Source organism: Amblyomma americanum, chromosome 10 (assembly GCF_052857255.1).
Source record: "Amblyomma americanum isolate KBUSLIRL-KWMA chromosome 10, ASM5285725v1, whole genome shotgun sequence".
NCBI classification, from domain to species: Eukaryota; Metazoa; Arthropoda; class Arachnida; order Ixodida; family Ixodidae; genus Amblyomma; species Amblyomma americanum.
In genome coordinates this window covers 89574629-89597022 of record NC_135506.1, presented here as the reverse complement: position 1 = coordinate 89597022, position 22394 = coordinate 89574629, and the positions used below count along the sequence as shown (strand labels likewise).

The 22394-nt window shown below is 45.2% G+C and overlaps 1 protein-coding gene across 1 annotated transcript in view; it reads right to left on the bottom strand.

Moving 5' to 3' along the window:
• The window catches only part of LOC144106454 (ATP-binding cassette sub-family C member 3-like), a 124538-nt gene that overhangs the window by 51408 nt on the left and 50736 nt on the right, over positions 1-22394 (bottom strand). The window contains exons 11-16 of the mRNA XM_077639273.1: positions 20996-21198; positions 19828-20004; positions 12524-12691; positions 11985-12163; positions 10515-10590; positions 8064-8277 (exon numbers count right to left, since the gene is read on the bottom strand). Of these exons, the coding sequence (XP_077495399.1) occupies positions 8064-8277; positions 10515-10590; positions 11985-12163; positions 12524-12691; positions 19828-20004; positions 20996-21198 (1017 nt within the window). The remainder of the gene's footprint in view (positions 1-8063; positions 8278-10514; positions 10591-11984; positions 12164-12523; positions 12692-19827; positions 20005-20995; positions 21199-22394) is intronic.

Here is a 22394-nt window from a genome sequence, read left to right as displayed (position 1 = left end):
AGCCAGCGCTAGGAGGGAGGTTGCGCGGCACCCGGCTCGAGCGACAGCTGCAAGACGTCTAGCGCGGGAGTGGCGTGCGCCCCGGTGGCGCCACCTCGCGCATGCGCAGCGAACTACAAAGGGCGCAACATGGCCTCCGAGATTGTTTATTTTGGAGCCCATGGGCGCAAGAGCGTAACGGAAGGAGGGACGGATGCAGCATGAGCCATTAAAGGCTTTAACCTTAACCCTTTGTTGCATGCGGAATTAATACGTGCGCGAACTGTGATTTTTTTCTTGTTTCGTGTCTTTCTGCATCAGAAAAAACGGGAAAACATTTTTTCATCTCATTCAAATTTTTATTTGGAAGATACAGAATGTCCACTAAAGTGGACAACATGAATACGAGCTCCGGTAGGGGAAAGTAAAAATCTTTATGTTTGCCTTTTCTACGAGGCAAAGTTCTTCCAATAACAAAAGGGCACTTTACTCTTCATTATGAAATAAAAAAAAACAGTCACTTTTGCCGTCAATGCACAAGAATACTTTGCACATCCCGCAGAGGTATGTTGTCTTCCGCTTGCAGCCATTCATTTTGCACCTTTGTGCTGCACACGTTTGCTGGCGGGGGAAGTGGCTTACGCTGTCGTACCGCACGTCTGTGGACACCGAGCTTGCTTTCGCAGGCGGTCTTCGTTTCGCTGCGGCTGAGCATGCTAGTGCAGTAGAAATATCAGTTTCGTCAACCGCGGTCCTTGATTCTGCCTTGATCAGTGCTATCGCCACCGATAACTTGAAGTGGCTTAGCTGCATCTTACACTCTGCTGCAACACAGCGGTAAAGCAGCCATGCGTTTACGACCGCCAAATCGGTCAGGTGAAAAATTACTCTTTTGTACCATTTTTTTGTCTTGAGGTGGGTCCGGTACATAGAAAGCAGCATGTCGCACTTGTCGACGCCACCCATATTTTTATTGTACCTTGCGATTAGTGCAGGGCTTTCGACCTCAACGTGTTTTTTTTTTCTTTTCGGTCAAACCGCCTCACTTTTACAAGTGGGTTGACACCATGCACATTTGAGGCCACCATTACAAGCCTGTTATCGTACCACTCACAAACGATGATGCCATGCTCTCTATCGACTTTGTAGTCGAACGAGCCCCTGCCTTGTTTTCTCAGCTCTTTTTCAGGCATCAACGGGCATTTAGCTGTCCTGTTTCTGCGCAGGGTGCATGTTGCATGCAGTCCCTTATTCTTTAGGTGGGCCAGGAGCTCTGGGGACGCAAAGAAATTGTCAAAGAAAAGGAACGTACTTGGAGGTACAGCTCTGGCAAGGCGCAGCACTACGCGTCCTGACGGGCCAATAGTCTGGGGTGCGTCAGGCGGGTCGGACTTCAGGTTGTCTCCGTGAAACTCTTTTTCGTGAACATACCCGGACTGACCGGCCCTTACCCACACTTTGTATCCCCATTTTTTGGCTTGTTTGCCATGTACACCTTTAGCGAGTGCCTTCCTTTGAAGGGGATGATCTGCTCATCTATTGCCTGGCAAGACTCTGGTTCAGCCAAATTCTTGAATGAAGCATTCAGTTGGTCGATCATTGGACGAACTTTCTGGAGGCGATCGAAGCCTTCCTCAGAACTCTTTTTTTCTAAAGCAGCATCGTTGAGGTGAAGAACTGATAATATTTCCTCCCATCTGTTCACCGTCATTGCGTCAGAAAATATGTCCTGCCTAGCGTTTGAGGACCAGTACGAACGCCTAAAGGAGATGTCAACTATTGACATGTACATGCATATGCCTAAAAAAATCCTCCATTTCATTCTTTGTTATCACCTTCATTTTTGGAAGATTAAGTATTCTATGCCTGTTAGATTCAAATGTTAGCAGCTCAATGAGATCCTCACCGCACATGAGCTTGAACATTTTCAGTGGAGTTTTGCCTTCAGCAGCTGCAGCCTTAGGCTTCAGCTCGTTGTGCACTTTGGTGCAATGAGGAATATCTCTCTTATGCCAACGCCATACCTTCGGCTTTTCCTTCTGAATGCGACGCTGTTTTGGTGCGCCCTCGCCTTCAGCATCGCTGTCAGTGTGAACGTCTTCCTTCTCACTCGCACTGCTATCGGTTATATCACTCCATCTGTCCACCTCTACTTCGTTCTGACCATCATCTTCACTGTCAAGGCGATCATCATCACTACCAGATGGCAAGTCTTCTCCAAGTAGCGCATTCACCTGGTCCCGTGGCAACGGGACATCCAATAGTTTATCGATTTCCGCATCGGTTAATTTCTTCTTTGAAGCCGGAATCCTCCTAATGAGAACAAAGTAAAGCTGCGTTAAAAACTATATCGAACATAATAAATAATGCACTCAAATCTGAGCAGCAGCAGTAAACCCTTACGAAAAGCCTCACATGGGCATGTCGTTTTCCCGCCATGCATGGTGTCCACCACAGTGGACATTTGAAAGAAGTTGTTCGGAAAACCCACCTATGTTTTACTCAGTCGTAATATCAATGGCGCGTACCAAACAGTATCTCTTTTCTTGTTTCCGCATAATTATAAATCGCAAATTAGGGAAATGTGCGAATGGTAAGCCAAAAACTGAAGACAGACGTCACTTACCCGCTCGAGCAGGGGGCAGCCATCTTCGTAGCAAAATTTCGAGGCAGCCGCAGTATGGTGGCGCCATCTAGCGCATCGAAAACGTACCTTTTTTGTCCACTGTAGTGACCAGCATGCACAGGAGCACCTGGCATGCACTGAACTTGCTCTAAAAATCGCAGAATTTTGTCCACTACAGTGGCCAGCATGCAACAAAGGGTTAATATTTGGCCCTGGCTACGCCCGAAATTCGACATAGGCCCATTACGAAGAAACTGGACGTCTAGTCGTAATTGGGCGCGCCCGACACGATTACGACGTTCAAAATTTGGCCCGGGCTGCACCCATAATTTGACCGCGGACAATTCTTACTAAAATCGACGCCCATCCATATCTGGCCGTGCCCGACCCGATGGCGATCTCCAAGTGTCGCCCGGGTCATTCCCAAAGTTTTGCCCAAGCGCCCCCGACATTTGGCCCTCTCCTATTTGGACGAAAATCGATGTCCAACCGTAACTGGGCTTCACTACACGGTGGTGATCTCTGGATTCGGCTCGGGCCATTGCGAAAATTTCGGCCCACTCCCAAAATATGACGTCGGCCGACTTGGACCAAAATCTATCACCGACCATAAATTACCGTGCCCGAAACGATGGTAACCTTCAAATTTGGCCCGGGTCATTTCCAAAAGTTTGCCACGAGCGAACCCCGAAATTTGACCTTTGACGATTTGGACAAATCGATTTCCAAAAATAACTTAACGATCCTCGCACGATGGCAGCCTCAAATTTGACCTAGATCTCAAAAATTTGGTTCGGGTCTGGCCTGAAAAGGTAGTTCACAGCTTTTAGATTTGCGTCATCTCATGGCTGCTGTGTCTTTTGTGGCGTCACCATTAGTATCACCTCTCTTGCGCACGTTACACATCAACTGAAGTGGAGTTAAACCCCGCCTAATTTTTTTTTGTTTATGCAGCGACCGGGCTGTTCAACGTACATTGGCTGCAGTGCTGTAAGGCCTATACATAGAAAGAAAAAGCGCTCTGAAAGATCATTTGGAAACTCTCGGGGCGCTGGCTTGTTTTCACTGTGTTGACGATTTTTGCGTTATTTCTCAGGTGACGCTCTCAGTGTCAACTCAAGCTTGGTTGACAATTTGCTCAAAATGTCGTTTAAGGGGCTAAACTTCACTTTTGATCTGCCAGAATAATCAGTCATCAGATGCTTAGACATGGAAATTCATGAGCACAAGAGCCACTCGTGCTGGGATTACAAGAGCAAATGAAAGAAACTAATTCGGAGATTCGAATCTGGACTCTCCAACTTAAAACGATCCATCGCGCATGCTTTCATGACCTAAAGCACCAGTATATCATGTGTGCTCATACAGCAGCCAGGGCTTAATCAGAAAATTGCGAAGTTGTAAGATCGCCGCCGCCGTGATATTCTCTTGGCCTTGATATCGTGAAAAGGGCTAAAAGCCTTAACTGGCAAAAAAGAACGAAAAGATACACATAAAACCAAGAAAAAGAAGCGGCTGGTGTCTATCCCGTAAATGCACAAAGTGTCGCTTGGTCTTAAAATGATTGCAGGCAGGCGCGACGTTTCCGTGGTTTTCACGGCCTGAAAAAAAAGCTGTCTGGTTTATGCTCTATTGCAGTATACACAGGTGTTGTCTACTTCACTCCGCTGTCTTGCGGAAGGAAGTGTTTCGGAGTATACGGCAGTTGCATAAAAAAAGGTTAGGTGAGCATTGCAACAACTGCAATTCTTTTAGTCACACAGGAAAGCTGGCCTCGTATTAGAACCGTTGTAACAAAGGCACGCCATTGTTCGAAAGAACTGCTGGTCCTTCGGATTCAAACAAAAATAAAACGAAAACAAGAAATTCTAGAAGCCTGAAATAAATGCAGGCGCTGTCAGTTTGTCACATCTCAAAGGACACCTCAATCACGCTGTGCTTTATTGGGGGTGGGGGGGGAGAGGAAATGGTGAAGTAATTGTCTCACTACACTGTGGACGATTTCCCCGGCGGGAGGAAGGAATGAAGGAGGGAGTAAAAGGAGCAACAGAAAAGAGGTGCCGTAATGGAGGGCTCCCGAATTATCTAGAACCTACGGCACGAAATTAGGAGTACGCTTCAGCTCCGCCTTATGAGTAGACGCGATTGCGCTTTCTCCTCCTTTTATTTACCTGTTTTTATTGCTTCGCTATAGAAACTTACCACGCAGGACGCCACGTTCTACTCTCAATGACGGCGCCCCCTAGCGGTATTCACACACGATGGAAACTTTCCATGTCCCGAAAGCCTGCCCCTCTCGGCGGCTGCCGCGAGAAGTTGACAGTTTCTAACTCAGAATTATTCAATAAGAATCATTAATAAAAATCGCAAGTATCAATTACCAATAATAAATCGCATTAATTACCCACTCCACACTTTAATTATCGTTTACAAATTATCGATCACCAATCAACAATCACTAATCGCCTGTTACCAATCAATATTACCAATTACCAATCCATAATCACCTTATCGATGACGTTTATCGATTACAATCACAATTACATATCACATAAGCGACTAACAATCACCAATCACAATTATCGATTACCATTAGCAGTCACTATCGAGATTACACTTCATGACTAAGCCCACTGCAGGGCAAAGACCTCTCCTATGTCTCTCAAATTAACCCTGCCCTTTGCCAGCTGCGGCCGCCGTATCCACGCTAACTTCTTAATCTCATACGTCTCCCTCATTGCGCTACACTTATCTTCTCTTGCAATCCACTCAGTTATCTTCCCTTCGCATTACATGCTCTTCCCAAGCCCATTTATTCCTCTGGATTTCGACTACGATGTCCTGAGCTCGCGATTGTTCTCCAATGCACTTTGCCCGCTTCCGGTCTCTTAACGTTACACCTATCATTTTTCTTTCCAGGGCTCGTACCATTGTCCTAACATAAGCTGAACACTTTTCGTTAGTCTCCACGTTTCCGCCCCGTAGGTGAGTACCGGTAAAGTACCGCTGTTGTAGCTTTTCTATTGAGGGATATCGGTAAACTGCCATTCATGATATGGGAGAACCTGCCATATGCGCTGCATGCCCTTCTTATTAATGCGACAACAATATGTAGTTATGTCGCGCCAGCAAAGTGTCCGCAAATTTTTTCCGCGCGATCCTGTCGTCCTGTATAGATAGATGGGAAATTTTTAATTATGTTGGGTAATATATGATACATTTTAAAATGGGAGAAATTTGGTTGACGAATTGCAATTAGTGCGTTAGTTAAATTTAGTTATATTATTCATTGCTACGTGTCAAGAAGGTTCTGGGTGAATGTGGTGACGAAAAAACACAGTAAAAAATAAAAATTAAGCAAAAATAACATATAAAAGTTACATAACAAAACTAAGTAAATAAAGTAAAATTTTGGCTATAAAAAATACAAAAAATAACAAAACGTAAATGATTATAAAAATTTATTAAATATAAAAAGTAAGTGCAATTGAAACAGAAAGTTTACAACAAAAATTTAAAAATAAAAAATGAAGAATAAAAAAGAAAGAAAAGGAAAGGCTTTCCCGTTTCGGTTCTTAAGCCGACCAGTGATAATAATAATAATATTATTAATTGGTTTTTGGGGAAAGAAAATGGCGCCCTATATGTCTTATATATCGTTGGACACCTGAGCCGCGCCGTAAGGGAAGGGATAAATGAGGGAGTAAAAAGAAGAAACGATAAAGGAGGTGCCATAGTGGAGGGCTCCGGAATAATTTCGGCTACCTGGGGATCTTTAACGTGCACTGGCATCGCACAGCACACGGGCGCCTTAGCGTTTTGCTCCCATAAAAACGCAGCCGCCGTGGCCGGGTTCGAAAGCCGACAAATGCAATCCTGTTATTTTTCTTCTAATTATTTCATCATGTGCCCCTCTAACACCCTTGAACAAATGACCCTTCGTGGCCTATGCATCATGCGTCCGCTCGGCACGCCGACCGACTGAGTTCGACTCTCAATGGCGGCTAATTTATTTTCATGAAGTGCTTCTATATTCCGATATACGACCAATAAAGCAACGTCCTCGGCAATATTGCCTGCCGTGGTGGCTCAGTGGTTAGGGCGCTTGACTACTGATCCGGAATTCCCGGGTTCGAGCCCCACCGCGGCAGCTGCGTTTTTGTGGAGGAAAAACGCTAAGGCGCCCACCCGTGTGGTGTGGGTTGTCAGTGCACGTTAAAGATAATAATAATAATAATGATAATTGGTTTTGGGGGAAAAGGAAATGGCGCAGTATCTGTCTCATATATCGTTGGAAACCTGAACCGCGCCGTAAGGGAAGGGATAAAGGAGGGAGTGAAAGAAGAAAGGAAGAAGAGGTGCCGTAGTGGAGGGCTCCGGAATAATTTCGACCACCTGGGGATCTTTAACGTGCACTGACATCGCACAGCACACGGGCGCCTTGGCGTTTTTCCTCCATAAAAACGCAGCCGCCGCGGTCGGGTTCGAGCCCGGGAACTCCGGATCAGTAGTCGAGCACCCTAACCACTGAGCCACCGCGGCGGGGCCGTTAAAGATACCCAGGTGGTCGAAATTGTTCCGGAGTCCTCCACTAAGGCACCAGTTTCTTCCTTTCTTCTTTCACTGCCTCCTTTATCTCTTCCCTTAAGGCGCGGTTCAGGTGTCCAGCGATATACGAGACAGATACTGCGCCATTTCCTTTCCCCAAAAACCAATTATTATTATTATTATTATTATTATTATTATTATTATTATTATTATTATTATTATTATTATTATTATTATTATTATTATTATTATTATTATTATTATTATTATTCAACCCTTTCCCAAATTCGTTAGCTTGATTTTAAACTTCCGAGATTTTCCCGGCGCACGCAAGACGACGGCGTATGACGCCAGGTTTTTATAAGAACGGTCTCCTTATATTGTCGCGTAATATTAATGTGCACTGGGGTCGCACAGCACACGGGCGCCTCTTGCGTTTACTGCACCATTTCTGTTCCTCAGAAACCGATAAATTTATGCGTGGTGGACATGCCGAACTCAGACAGCTACCGCGGCAGTTTCTTTTCTCAAAAACCACAAATCGCAACCTCAGAAAGACTTCTGTGTAACCAATTTCCGTTCATTTAGCAGGGGTATCCACCTATAATCTGTTTTTTTTAATTTGGAGCTGAAGGAATTCTGCTCGTAGCACATTACTGCAGATTTGAACGAGCAATGCCCACAAATCAAAGTGCATCATTGAACACATCTTCTGCCCAAATGAACACAACCCGCGTTTTTTCCGAGGCTTTTCTGCGTGTGATCGCCTGTCCTCTGCTCTCATGTCCTCCTCTCTGTTCTGTCGATGCTATCTGTCCGCCTCTGCCCTGAAGACAGAATATCTAGTCTAGAACGGTAACCACCACAACCCAAGTCATCTGAAGGTAGACTCTGCTTGAGCAATCCCTACCATCTAGGACGCACAGCATCACCAAGACTTGCACCCATGGCGTTGTTTGCTGAGAGTTGCCGCCGTCGGCGCCAGCAGTCGTGGCGTCTGTCCAGCGCTTGATCCAGAGTTGGCCCAGCATGAACGCACATGCAGCCGCCAAGAACACGAGCACGCTGACGAGCGCAGGCCACTGCGCCAGCCGCAGCAGGTCACGAAACAGCTGCCAACCTGTCTGGCGAGAAAACAGGGGTGCTCTTGCGTCTATCACACACGCTGTCATGTTGCATATACTATTATGTAACTGATGCATTCGCACTCTGAACGTATGGCTGAGACTAAAGAATAAATGCATGCCATCCTGCGCACTCCGACTTGTTCGACGATACTGGTGAACACTAGCACGAGCATCATACACATTACCTGCGACAATTCTGCACTGCGCTCTCCATGGTTGCGCTGTAGCAAGGACACGATTTCCGCTGCACTACAAAACTGGGTGTGGTGCTTGTGCGAGGATTCGTGCACGCGATATAATCATATCGGTAGGATTGGTTTTGAAGCGTGCAACTACATTACCCGTTGTCTTACGCGTACTATAGGGCCCCTAACGTTTTACCTGTATGTACGCCGCAGAGTACCGCCAATCGCAGTTCCCAACTAATGCCTTGTGACTACGACAAATTAATTGTATTTTTGCATATCATTATACACGATGGATGTGTGCTGATTGGTTTCTCTTGAATGGCTCTCCTCGCGACCGGCGCGCGCTTCGAGCGAGGCCTGTTATGGTACTTGAGAAATGTGCCCGTTGTGCTCGGTTGCCTCTAGGGGCCCCTAGAACACGGGAAAAGCCAACGTAGGGGACATCCGCGCTGTCAAGTTAAAGCATATATGCTAGGCAAAATGACGCTTGCCTGGACAGCAATGCGTTATCTCCACGCAGTGTCGTAGGGTTGTTACTCTGCTAAGCATTTTTGCGAGCCGCTCCTCCCGTTCGCTTTCCCACGTTTGCGGTTATCTTCAGTCCAATTTTTGATGCTTCCTCTGCGGCACAGATAGATCTATCCTTAGCACTGCGAAAAAAAGGTGGTTGACAACATGTTCAAAGTGTTAGACCGTTATTAGTAAGCCTGCTTAGTGCGACAGCGCTTTCAGTCAGTCAGTCAGTCAATCAGTCAGTCAGTCTGTCGGTCTGTCGGTCTGTCGGTCTGTCTGTCTATCTGTCCGTCTGTCTGTCCGTCCGTCTGTCTGTCTGGCTGGCTGGCTGGCTGTCTGACAATGACTGACTGACTGAGGGATTGGCTGTTTGCTTGCCTGTTTGCTTGTTTGCTTTGGTTGTGTGAAGCCTGCTTTCTCGCAGACTGCCACCTGCCCACAGCGTTGTGGGCAACCTGCCAGGTTTATACAGGTAAATATGCTTCCCACCGTGGCAGGTGGTAGATGAATTAATGGATGGTCACGAGAGGTTGCTCGGTAATAGCAACCTGTCTTACAAGTCCCACCGATGGTAGCACCTGCAATCGCAGGGGCGCATCGCTTAAACGCTGCACATCTGCCCCTGTAATGGCACGAGGACTCCCAGGAATCTGTGAAGGACTCTCAGGAATCAATGATTGCAAAGAAGAGAATGACCACCCATGATGGATATCCGCACAGCTTCAATCAACCGAACTATTTGAACAATGTATTCGAACACCGTAACCAAAGTTAAAAACGATGTGCTAAAACACCTGATTCGCACCTTGCCTTTCAACCCAAATCGACCGGTATTTTTTTAAGAAACACTATTACAGCCATGGCTATAGATGGCACGTCGAAGGGAAGTTAGGCTGCTCTTAGTTCACAAAGAAAGTGCGGAGGAAAAACAGACACACATGGACAATGCAGAGTACGGCACGTGCGCAGATTAACCGCTGGTTTTATTTCAAAGCAAGCACATGCTTATATGCACATACCAACGATAAGGCTCGAAAACCAGCATTTTTCTATACAGCATACTCGAAGCCTTGCTTATGAAATAATGTACCCTAAATAGTGAAGTAATTGAAAAAGGCACCATTCAATAAACTTGCATTCAAAACAAAGCAGGATTTTCAGCACCTCATAAGCATTCAGTTGCAGGTGACGGCGGGAGGTTTTAAGTATAGAAAAGTCTGCGTACAAAACCACTAACGAGTGTGTGCCTGTCTCGGAAGCCGTCTTTTCAGTTTGTTTTTTTTTTCCTTAGGTTCGTTGGTAGCCAGAGATCTCAAGCACGCGCGGTGATGACGTCAGGTAAAGTAATACATTAAATACAAGTTAACTTATTAACTTCACTTCTAAATCTAAAATTAACCTATGAGCTCGCGGTAGCTATAGCACTGCATAATTACAGAGCCCTGCATCAGTGGCAACAATGGCACTGTGGTTAGAAAAGTCCCAATCCAGTGTACTGCCGTTGATCAAAACAAGCACAATGCGAAGGCTCACCTTTGTGGCTTTTCCCTCCTCTTCTTGAGTGATTCTCCCAACTGTGTCGTTCTCTTCCATTTGCTCCGAGCTAACACTGCAAACATTACGTTGCGTTAGCTAGCCCACAGCCTTAGCTCAACAGCCGCGTTATTGGGCTGGTGAGAAATTTGCCGGCCGCGGTCGCATTCGTGAGCAGGCCAGACGCCAAAATGGCCTCGTACTGCTTTAGGATGAAAGATGAATCGTGTAAATTGGGAACCATAGATATTTTGTTCTAAATTCATGTCTGAAGATTCAGTGAGATCGAATGCTAGGTTTTCCAACAATTGTTTTACCGAGGTATTACCAAACATAGCGAAGCCGCCGCTTTATGGACAGTTAATCAGGTCAGCTCTAGCCAATGAACTTGAAAAATTAACGACGAAAACGTCGTAGAGACGATTTCCGAACGCTAAGCTGCAAGTGCGATTAGGTTTGCCAGTTGAGCATCCGTGCCAGGCTATTTTTTACCCTCTTATTTGAAAGGTCCTGCCCTGAAACCGGGCCCTACGTGGAACTCAGTTCCGCATGGTATTCTTCAAAATATATCTGGAACGAAGTCTCAGATACGCTAATGTGGAACAGTCATCCACATACAATGCCCTAATTTAACTCGCAAGTTGACATTGAAACCGATATTCACCGCATACCGTGGGACTACCCAGCTTTCAAGCCTACAAGGATCCGGCACCTGAAGGTAGCGGTTCTTTCACCGAGTAACTCTGCTTCACATTTTTCCTGAACGCAAGACCATACCATCGCTTACTACTGGACTTTAAAAAAAATCAGCTAACCTTTATCCAATACTTTAACCATTAGTGCATCCTTTATCACACCTTTGCCCATAGATGCCCTGTGGCAGTAAATCTTGTTTATAAAAAAAGCTCGAAATTCACACATATTCAAATGCTTTCTGCATCTGCAAAGTATTTCCATTCAATTTCGTTGTTTTTATTTTAAGTGCCACTCAAGTTCCAGATACTAGATAGAGCCGTGCGGAACCAGATCAAGAGCGTAGAGGAGGATGGAACATGGCGGTTCAAGGGGGCGCATTGTCTTTCTTCCGACTCTGAATCACCAATCTTAAAACAGTACACCTACTCGTTCCTTCTCACCTGAGACACTCTTTTTCTGTGAATGAGACATATCTCCAGCTTTTCATTTTTGGTATTTATATTCAAGATTTTCTTTGTACCTTGAGTCATTTTACACAGGATGTAAGAGAGGTTTTAATTTTTTTTTTTGCGCAAGAGAATGAGAGGGAGGTAAAAAGAGAAAGATTAAGATTTTCAAAAAGAATCACTGAGCTGTTCACATTTCATCCGATGTTTACGTTAGCCTTTTGCAGGCAGGTATCCCACTCTTTATGGAAGTGGCAACCATTAATACACTTTTAGTACTTTTACTTTCTAGAAGAAAGGCATGAAAACATGATAAAGAGTTCTTTACCTGCTTTTATGAGCGTCCGATTTTTGCCGTTCAAGAGCTTCGCGAAAATTCTGCGGCGATTCTGGGTCCCTAATGAGCTCCTCCAATTTATCGTACACCCTAATGCGCTTGTCATCCACCAGGACAAGCTTGTCCATTTGCTGCAAATAACGGCCCTGGTTGCATACCATGATGCGAGTCTGAAAAATGTTGGAATGAACGTAAACTTATGCTCGTGGAAAGTGCACATAAAAAATAAATATAACACACGCACTACGAAGAGGTTTCACAAGGGTGCCCTTCTTAAGGAAGAGCAACACAAACGCTTTTCACAACACTAACGTTGTGGAAACTACTGAGGAAAAATTAATTGCGAGCTCTGGAAATCTGCGCTTAAAATTTAACCATCCCCGTATATTCACGAGTGGAACCCACTAAGTCGAACTTTCGCTGGAAAGCAAAATTTATTCATAACAACTGAGTGCTCTCTTGGATTTTGTTACGAGAGAATGGAGAAAGCAACGCATTAGTCGAAACGACACATGTCCGCAATGGCGCACCTTGTTCCGTAGGAGGCCCCTATTGCCAAAGACTTCCCTGAAAACGCGGCTGCCCACGACGGGGTCCAAGGCACTGAGCGGATCGTCCAGAAGATACACGTCACTGCGGCTATAGACGGCGCGGGCGATGGAGATGCGCTGCTTCTGGCCGCCGCTCAGGTTGGTGCCCTGTAAGCACGGATAGAGACAGCCTGAGGGACAGAAGTAAATAAACGCACAGCGCCCGCTTCGTTCATGTCCTCAGAATTAGCGGGTTGAAGCTGGCACCATTGCTTCGAGGAAACTGGACTTTTGCTTAATATTTATATGTATAATTTTAAGCGAAAATAAAAGAGCAATGTAGAAAATGCCGAGAAAGCGTTTACCAATATCGCCAAGAATGGAAGACAAAAGTCAAAAGAGAAAATGGCTGCGCAGACATACAACAGAAGTGTAGCAGGTCCACGTATGTCTATCACAATTTCCGCAAAGAAGGATAAGAAGCGATGAGTAAATGCGCAATCTCTCCTTTTCAATAATATGGTAATAATAATAATAATTGGTTTTGGTGGAAAGTAAATGGCACAGTATCTGTCTCATATATCCTTGGACACCTGAACCGCGCCGTAAGAGAAGAGATAAAGGAGGGAGTGAAAGAAGAAAGGAAGAGAGAGGTGCCGTAGTGGAGGACTCCGGTATAATTTCGACCACCTCGTGATCTTTAACGTACACTGACATCGCATACCACACAGGCGCCTTAGCGTTTTTCCTTCATAAAAACACAGCCTCCGCGGTCGGGTTCGAACTCGGGAACTGGTTTTTAATTGGTTTTTTTAGGAAAGGAAATGGCGCAGTATCTGTCTCATATATCGTTGGACACCTGAACCGCGCCGTAAGGGAAGGGATATAGGAGGGAGTTAAAGAAAGGAAGAAAGAGGTGCCGTAGTGGAGGGCTCCGGAATAATTTCGACCACCTGGGGATCTTTAACGTGCACTGACATCGCACAGCACACGGGCGCCTTAGCGTTTTTCCTCCATAAAAACGCAGCCGCCGTGGTCGGGTTCGAACCCGGGTACTCCGGATCAGTAGTCGAGAGCCCTAACCACTGAGCCACCGCGGCGGGTGAACCCGGGAACTCCGGATCAGTAGTCGAGCGCCCTAACCACTGAGCCACCGCGGCGGGTGATATGGTATTTCTGAAAACATACCTTCTAGGTATGCAAATCTACGCCTGTCCAGCCACATGCGACTCTTGCTGTCGCACGCAAGACTGCCACCATCTAAGTGATACGCTTCAACATAACTTCTGCTCCTTATGTTTGTACACCGTTTACGTTTGCTAAATAATTTTAACAATAATAACAATTCTAATAATAATAATAATAATAATAATAATAATAATAATAATTGGTTTTTGGGAAAGGAAATGGCGCAGTATCTAGCTGTCTTATATATCGTTGGACACCTGAACCGCGCCGTAAGGGAAGGGATAAAGGAGAGAGTGAATGAAGAAAGGAAGAGAGAGGTGGCGTAGTGGAGGACTCCGGAATAATTTCGACCACCTGGGGATCTTTAACGTGCACTGACATCGCACAGCAAACGGGCTCCTTCGCGTTTTGCCTCCATAAAAACTCAGCCGCCGCGGGTCAGGTTCGCTAAAGTACGGTGCGCATTTCTGTGTAAGGAAGAGTGGTGCAAAACGCGACATTTGGTCACTTAGTGCTCCCTAGCATATAATTTAACTATCCTTTTAACTTCATATTGCCGCGAATATTTGCAGTGTATGTTCGTTTTTCAAATCTGCCGCCACACCACTTTATCGCTTTGTTTGCGACGCAAGACCCGACTAGATTTATCTCGATTGATCGCAGCCAGGCAGAGCTGATTCTACGTTGCTCCGGAATGTTCTAGTAACTTTGCACGCTTTATCTCGAAAGTTCGCTATAAGCTTTAAGCTCAGTATGGCTGACAGCGGCGGGCATTCTGTTCGACGACTGCCGAGCACGCTTGTCGCTTCGACGCCGCCGAGTGATTCAGTCCATTTTGGGTGCAAGTCAGCCCGATAAACAGTTTTCTTTTAGATGACCCTTTCGTCGTCTTCATTGCTGCTTCGACTGCCGTCACCACTACGTGACAATATTTATGCACTATGACCCACCCCTTGTCCGCTGGAGCTGAGTTTACCAGAGAAGTTTACCAGATTGGCCATTTCAAGGCTGGAAAAAAATTGAGGCGTGAGCCATGCTGAGCGAGAAATCGGTCGGAAAGGTACGAATTTTTGTACGCATGATTTTTCAAAACTTCCCTGAATTGAAAAATATTTTTCACGCAACCTCGAGTAGTGGCTGGACGCAAGTATTCAGCTATTACATTTGGATATTTTTCGTATTTATGAAAAGTTTAAAATTTTTAGCATCTCACTTAAATAAAAAGAAATTATTGCGGCAGCAGGTCATATGCGGCGCAAAACTCGACGTTGTGATTCTCTGATGGCACTAAAGTGAATGTAGGAGTTTAATTGTTTGCACTAAATCTGTACCTGTCATTTTCCGCTCTCTAAGATGGCTTGAGTGTAAAAACGAGAGCTAATAATGCCGACTAGCACTTAGGAAATAGGAATAAATCTCGGGAGGGATGCAAGCAGTGCCGGTGTCATCGAGCAAACGTTTTGCTGTTTCCAAAGGCGCTCACCACAGGAGAGGAAAAAATTGAGCGAACACGAAAAGCGAGAACTACATAAAAATAGTGCAAACTTTTTGCCGCACTCTTTCCAGCGGGCTTGAGGAGCCATTTTACAAGAAATCATATTACAAGCCTTGTGTGCATGCGCCGCGAATCGAAATAAATCGTGCGTCAATCCAACACGGTGGAGCGAAAAAACCAACTGTGACACTAAAAGAGAACAAAGCTATGATGAAGGCCGGAAATTCAAAAACTTCTCGTAGAAAGGCTACGCGGAGAGCCCGGCGGCAGAGCTGCGTAGTCCGTAGTTGGGCATGGAACAAAACAGTGCTGGGTTTGGTCAAAATGCAGTGTCACCTTTCGATTAGGCTCACAAAGATCACCTAGATGTTCAAGGAGCCCACTTTGTGCGCATTCGTTGCAGAGATGATTGATTTGGTGATTTTGCACGTGCGTCTCATTATACCCCGTGCACTGTGTCATTCTTCCAACTGGGGAGGGGCGAAATGGGCCAGTTTCAAATTTTACATTGCGTTAAATCTCACTCTCTTCCTCTTAATATAGGCGCTTAAAATTTGGTAAGCATGATTTCATAACGGTAGGAAATATTTGAGAGAAAGAGAGAGAGAAAAATGAACGGAAAGGCGGGGAGGTTAGGAAATAATTAGCTAGTATTTGATTCATGAGATACGTGAATCAAAAATAACGAGCAAGATTTCCAAACTAGAGTCGCGTTTTGCCCCCCTCTCCGCAGCATTCAATACAGCCGTAATTAAATTTGTGCCTGCGAGTTTTCCCCAGAAATTATTACGTTCCCTCAGGTGGTTTTCAAGGAACGACATGTCTCAACAACATAACATCTGCCGCATGAAAGGCCAATTAGGTAGACAACTTTTTTCACGAAATGAATCATCCTATCTTCCTGCATCCCGCTCCAGCCGCCTCTTCTTCTATTTCCTACATTTGCCAGTCACCTTCGATACACAGCTTTGCAAACATTCTATAGCGGTTTCGAGAAGAAAATACAACGACAACATTGCATGTGTGGCTCATTTTTAACGACATAGCTTTAAAGAGCTAGTGTCGTGGTCAACGACCGTGAGTGAGTGAAATGGCTACAAACAAATAGACGGAGAAGCAAACTATAGCAGGTAGGTGGGCCTCCGAGGTCACAGAACCTTGTGGTGTCATCTAAACCTGCATACCAGATTGTGAGCATACAGACCACCGTGACAGGTGGGAGTTAGTTTAATTATCTTTCGCGAGATATCGCTCGGGAAGAGAAATCAAGGCTGCACAAGCCCACCTGCTGCAGCAGTTGCCATATCAGGGCAGTGGCGCGTCACTGAACCGCTGCAACACTGCGCCAGGAGTGGTATGAGGACTCCCAGGAATGTATGAATGCTAAGTACAGGATGACCAATCCTTTATATATAGGCACTAAGCCGTCATCGCTACGCGTCATACTTTTCAGGCGAAGCTGCTGTGTCTCCTCCAATTTTTTTTTCGGCGTTGCGACAAGAGGATATAGGAAATGACGGCAGTCTCTTGACGTTAGCAACCTTCGTTTTCCACAAGCACATGTTTCATGTCCGATTTCATCATTACAACCATTCTTTCCCTCTCCATTGCTATCGTAATGTCTAGATACTCTCCGTCCCTAAGCCTAGCACATAGTCCGTTCACGCTCCTCAATCTGATGCGAGCAAGATTTGCTCTCGCGGCGCGAAGCAATGTAAATACAAATGTGCCCCATTTTTCCAGGAAGCCTGGGACATTTGCAAAAACATGGAACAGACTCTTAGGAAGGTATTCGGTTTAAGCGCAATAAATAGATTATAATGGTACAGAATGCGCGATCAAACCGTCGCTAAATCTAGATGGCTGTGAATTTGCGCACCTGCAGAGCACTCTTTCAGCACTGCAGTGCGATAAAAAAACAATTTATTAAGCATTGACAAGTGCCTTCTTTTTTTTGCGGAAAAAAGGTACAGATATGCATGTTTATTCAACGTTTAGCTGAAAGTCAGCGCTGGTGGCGCTTGTTTCTGGCGTTAGTTTTTTCACACTGCTTTGTAATAGTACGCAGCAAACTCGCCAGCTTTCTGTCATTTTAGCCAAAAAGCGCATAACCAGCCCACGTGGTTCGCCTCGAGATGGTAGTGGGAGGTGAGACATATTTGGCCCCCACAGTACCTATTGCAATAGAGAAGGAGGGAGAAGGCAGTAAGAAGCAATAGCATTTCACATATTGCTGAGAAGGAACAACTCTGGAGTGACAACAGAGTATTTAAAATCGGAGAGGCGGCGTGTTTAAACAAAAACCTATTTTTTGAATTTTAATAATAAAACTAATGTCATTGCAGCTGAAAGCGTCCTCCAGTCTGCGAACTTGTTGGAGTCCTTTTGTTGGAACATGTTGGAAGACACAAAAGGCGCCAACCATGCCCACTGACTTTTTGATGTGACCATGACTTCTAACATGGATTGCTACCTTTGCTGTTAATGACTTCAGTGGTAATAAAAAATGGACACACCATTACGATAGGCGGTAATAAGCGATTTCAACGCAGCTCTTTACACGCCAGTTGCCGCCGTCGGCAGGTAGCGGGTTAGCCTGCTTTCTACCCTCGGGGTCTTCCCGTGGCATCCGCCTTCTGGTTGTCCATTCCTTGGCTCTCGCCGTGGGAGGTTGCATGTCGCTCTGCCACTGCATTCTAACAAGCCACCTGTGACACCGCGTAACACGCCACCGGTGAGGCGGCGTGTGGCGTGCGGTGGCATGTTACGGCGACAGCGACGCGGAACGCAAGTACGGGAGCCTAAGAGCTGCGCACCAAAGCGATTAAAAGTAGTTCTGTTTCGAAAAAGCTGGGAGAATAAAATTCATACCCGTACACTGTTAACCTTTACACCATTGGCGCAGGGCAATGTGGTAAACGCATGAGAGACACTTCGGACGGACAAAGATCAAGTAAATTTTTGATTTGGGTTTCAGTGCTAGCGCACCAAAACAGTCACATGATGCCGGTGGGACCCGAACCTACAACCACTGAATTGCACGTACGCTTCTCTGTTAACTGTGCTAGTACGGTGATTGTCTAGTTTCCGTATTCATGTTCCGTTCAAGCTAACCCTGAGAATGTTAACCAGCGCCACAAGCCTATGGAACGGCAGGCGTAGTACGTCCAGCATTACCATGACTTTCTCATACTCAAAGGTTCTCTTACATTACTGGTTAAACAGAAGAGAATGCGCGCCATCAGGTGAACTATACAAAGAACAGGAAATAACACTGAGAAGAATGCAAACACAAAATGAAATCTAAAAGAACTTCATGCACTCTACCCAGAGACAATAAGCGCCAGAGCACACATTGTGGTGTAGATCGAGGCGGACCTATACCATATGGTAGGGGCCTGCCGAAACAACACAGTAGTAGGGAGTATAAAAGAACCGACGATTGAGCGGTCGGGAGCAAATGCTGTCCAGCTTTTACACGAAAGTTCAGCACCAGCTGGCCAAAATGGAAAGAGCAGCTGCAACGACCAATGGACTCCAGGAACAGTGGAACCGACCACCAATATTCGGTGCAGTTAAAATGTTTAATCATCATTGTCACGTGGAACGTGATCGAATGGTGAGGGCGTAAGCTGTGCGAGAACCCTCTTACACAACTTTTACAACACCAAGACTGCCACAGCTGAGGCATTCGTTAAGCTATTGAGCAGACAAGGGCAGGAAAGTGAGAGGTTTTCGTTGGTTTCGGTGACTGTTGGCTTCCTTCATATATATGGCACAACGTGCCTCTCAAGAGATAGTAAGGTGATCCGTCTGCAATATTCAACTCTTTGATGTGTACTTTCTTAAGGAATAAGGTGATGTAAGCGCTGTGTTAAGATTCCAGAACCCTCGAGGTCGTGAGACCCTACTACAAAGACTGGCAACATTTTACTCGTCAATTGTCTCGTATGTCCTTCAACAAATATGTAGTAACCTGATCACCTTCCATGTTCCCCTTTTGCATTCCTTTCAGAGCTTTCTTTACTTCCCTTCCAGTTGCTGAGGAATTTCCATTTCATTCCCGCCATAGGATTCATCATTCGCATCCTGTTTTTTTCTGTCATGTGTCGTCTGTCAGAGCTGCACATTCCGTGTACTATTTCATGTTTGTAATAACATTATACTCCGTGTATATTGGAGCGCCCTTGCCAAATGATTAATTTCTTTTTAACCGCTTTTAGGCCACTTCCCTTCTCGGGCACTTCCGCTGCCTTAAAGACATCTTCTTTCTCAAGAACGACAGCCGAGAAGGGACGGAATAAAATGCCTGCGGATGACCTGCACATTAGCAACGAGTATTGATAGCATGTTGATATCAGTGGGTTCATGAGCCTAGCGCCGTAAGCACGGGGAAATAAGCACCCCATGTGCAAGTTCTCTCGCAATGGTTTGTTCATCGGTCAACATCATTGTGAATGATTGCCTACGCCATTCGAAACATGACAAGATGCGGTAGAAACCAACATTTTGCAAGGGTGTAAGTGAGTTAGTAGCCCACTCATAAGGAATAAAATTGTCTTGAAATGCTTAATAAGCGCCGAAAATGTGTCATGACGTTTTCAAACAACAGTAATCGTACCTTTTCCCCAATTTCAGTCATATCGCCAGACTTCAGCTTGTTGATATCGTCCACGAGTTGGCAGCTGCGAATAACAAGCTCGTAGAATACAGGCTCCATAGGTTTTCCGTAAAGGATGTTGTCTCTTATCGTCATGTTGTGCACAATTGGCAGCTGCGGGGCGAAAGCTACACGGCCCTGAAAGAAACAAAAAAGCGCTTGCGTATATCTTCACGTATATCTTCACCATCACATGCTCTACGATTCGAAGTCAAAATACTTGATGTGCTTTCATATTGGAAGCTGCCCGTGAGAAGAAAGAGGAGGAAGGAGAAAATTTGCCTATGTGTTTCTTCGCATAGTTCTCCCTGCCAAAGCTGTCACCGACAACGTGGCCTTTAGTATTGCGCCGCCCTTGCCGTTAGGTGAGTGCTGCGAACTCTAATAAATCTTGTTGTGAGATATTCCCCACTGAGTTCTCTTTTGATCACATGTGACTTCTCTATCACTGACCATCAGGTCTCAATTCACAATTTTTGCTATTAAAAAAACGGTATTGCCCACACAACTGACAGGTTGGGCTTAAAGAATCCCCGGGACGTAAAAGAATCAACACTAAAATTTTGAAATAAGCGTACCACAAATTTTAGGCTTTGCTTGTACGGATATTCTCTGGATACAGGATTCTTTCCAGACGATTGGAAACGAGCACACATAATTCGAGCACTTAAATTGCTTAGTAACACAAATCCCAATAACTGTGGGCACATTTCGCCAGCGTCAGACTACTAAAACATATCATGTCTTCTCACATCATGGACCATTTGAACTTTTATTTCCCGAGAACAAGCACGGATTCCGGCATACTATATCATACAAGTGGCAACGTTCCGGACTAGTAACCGACATTACCTTTAGGTCCAAAGCTCACTGCTTTCTCTTTAGGTCTCATTTAACGAGACGTGCCTTTCCGTGTGTCGGTGCAATGTAAATCATGTTCCAGGGTTCTTACACGAGAGTACACGATGAGTATTCATTGACTTTAGAGGCATTTTTAAAAGTTTCAGTCTGATTGGTACCTGCAAACGTCTTTAGAATACTTCTACCTTACGAATTCGAGTTTCCCACTTTACACTTTACAGGGAAACAGAAAAACTGCGTCTTTGATGTGTAGCGCAACTGTACTCACCGAGATGTTAACCTGGCCTCCAATCAGCTCCATGTCTCCCAGCATGGCAGCTAGCAGCGATGATTTGCCGCTTCCAACGAAGCCCACGATGCCAACCAGGGACTTAGGTTGCACTTCTAAGTTAATGTCTGTGAGCTGGAGCTCTGATTTTCTACCAGAAGACTGAGCCCATGAGAAGCAGCCCTTTTTGATTACAACGGCACCTGAAAACATGAAGTGCAGAAAAAAAACTGTAACTAGGTAACCGTGTAGGCTAGTTGGTGTATTTTAAACATAATTTCACCAGCGAAAGTAGGAGACAGTCTGAGAAGAACACATGATAACGCCTTGTTTTTCTCCTGGTGGCTCGTACTTTCGCTGGTGAAATTATGACAGAAAAAAATAGGGAGCATTTGGTTTGTTAGAGACAGAGTTTTTATAAGAGTCTTTCTGTGGAAGCGAATGGTGTCGCTCTTCCATCACAGCATGTTCGTAACCGAGAACTCGCCATAGAGAATGCTGTCCATTTTGGCCTGAGCCATTACAGTAATGTGGTAAGGGGGTGCAAGCTATGCTGAGAGTGTAGCGCTTCCTAGTCGCGTGGTGCATAGCATACTACAAACATCCAAGGAGGTTTTTTTTCATTTCTCTTGTGCTCGAGAAGCCCCAGTGAACATTTTCGTGCTTCCTTGGTGCATATGCGCAAACATAACTCGGAACACAAGTGGAATAATGCATACTGAGGTTCTAGAATACGGACAAAGTGAGCACGAAAACATGAAGCAGGACGCAACACTGGGTCGATAGCGTTTCATTTGGAGCTTCTCGCGCTCTGATTTAATTTCATTTTCATTTCCGTAAAGGCCGTATAATGTGTTGCATGTCATACTTTATAGTCATACAGGTATTCAAGATAGATCTCAGACTAACACAATCATGCCTCCTGGTCATTTTGTCATCACATGTGCGAGAACAAGGCTAATATGTTCGCTCCCATGGAAAGACTCCAATGTGAGGAACTATTTGCGCCTCGGCAAAGGTTTGCATGTCATAACATATCAATTTTAGTCCAGAGAGAATATCTGAGCAAGTCTACTAAAATGTCGCGTTCGTTGATTTCAGAGCGCGAATCTTATGAGGGAGTATTCAGCAGATTAGAGGAGTCGGCGGCGCCGGTAAATTCCAGGGAACATGTTTCATTAACGGCTGAGCTCCAGCGAAGACGTTTCCATAACACCGCATGAGTGTTTAATAAATGTGGTAAAATATTATAGCCGCTAAATATTGTTCTGTATTCGTGTGCAATGAGAGTTAAAATTTTTGACCCGTAAAATGCTTTATTGTAAACAGATGTCTTAGCGCGAACACAGCAATCTAACCATAGCTACCGCATAGAGAATTTCATGGCTTCAGGAAGAAA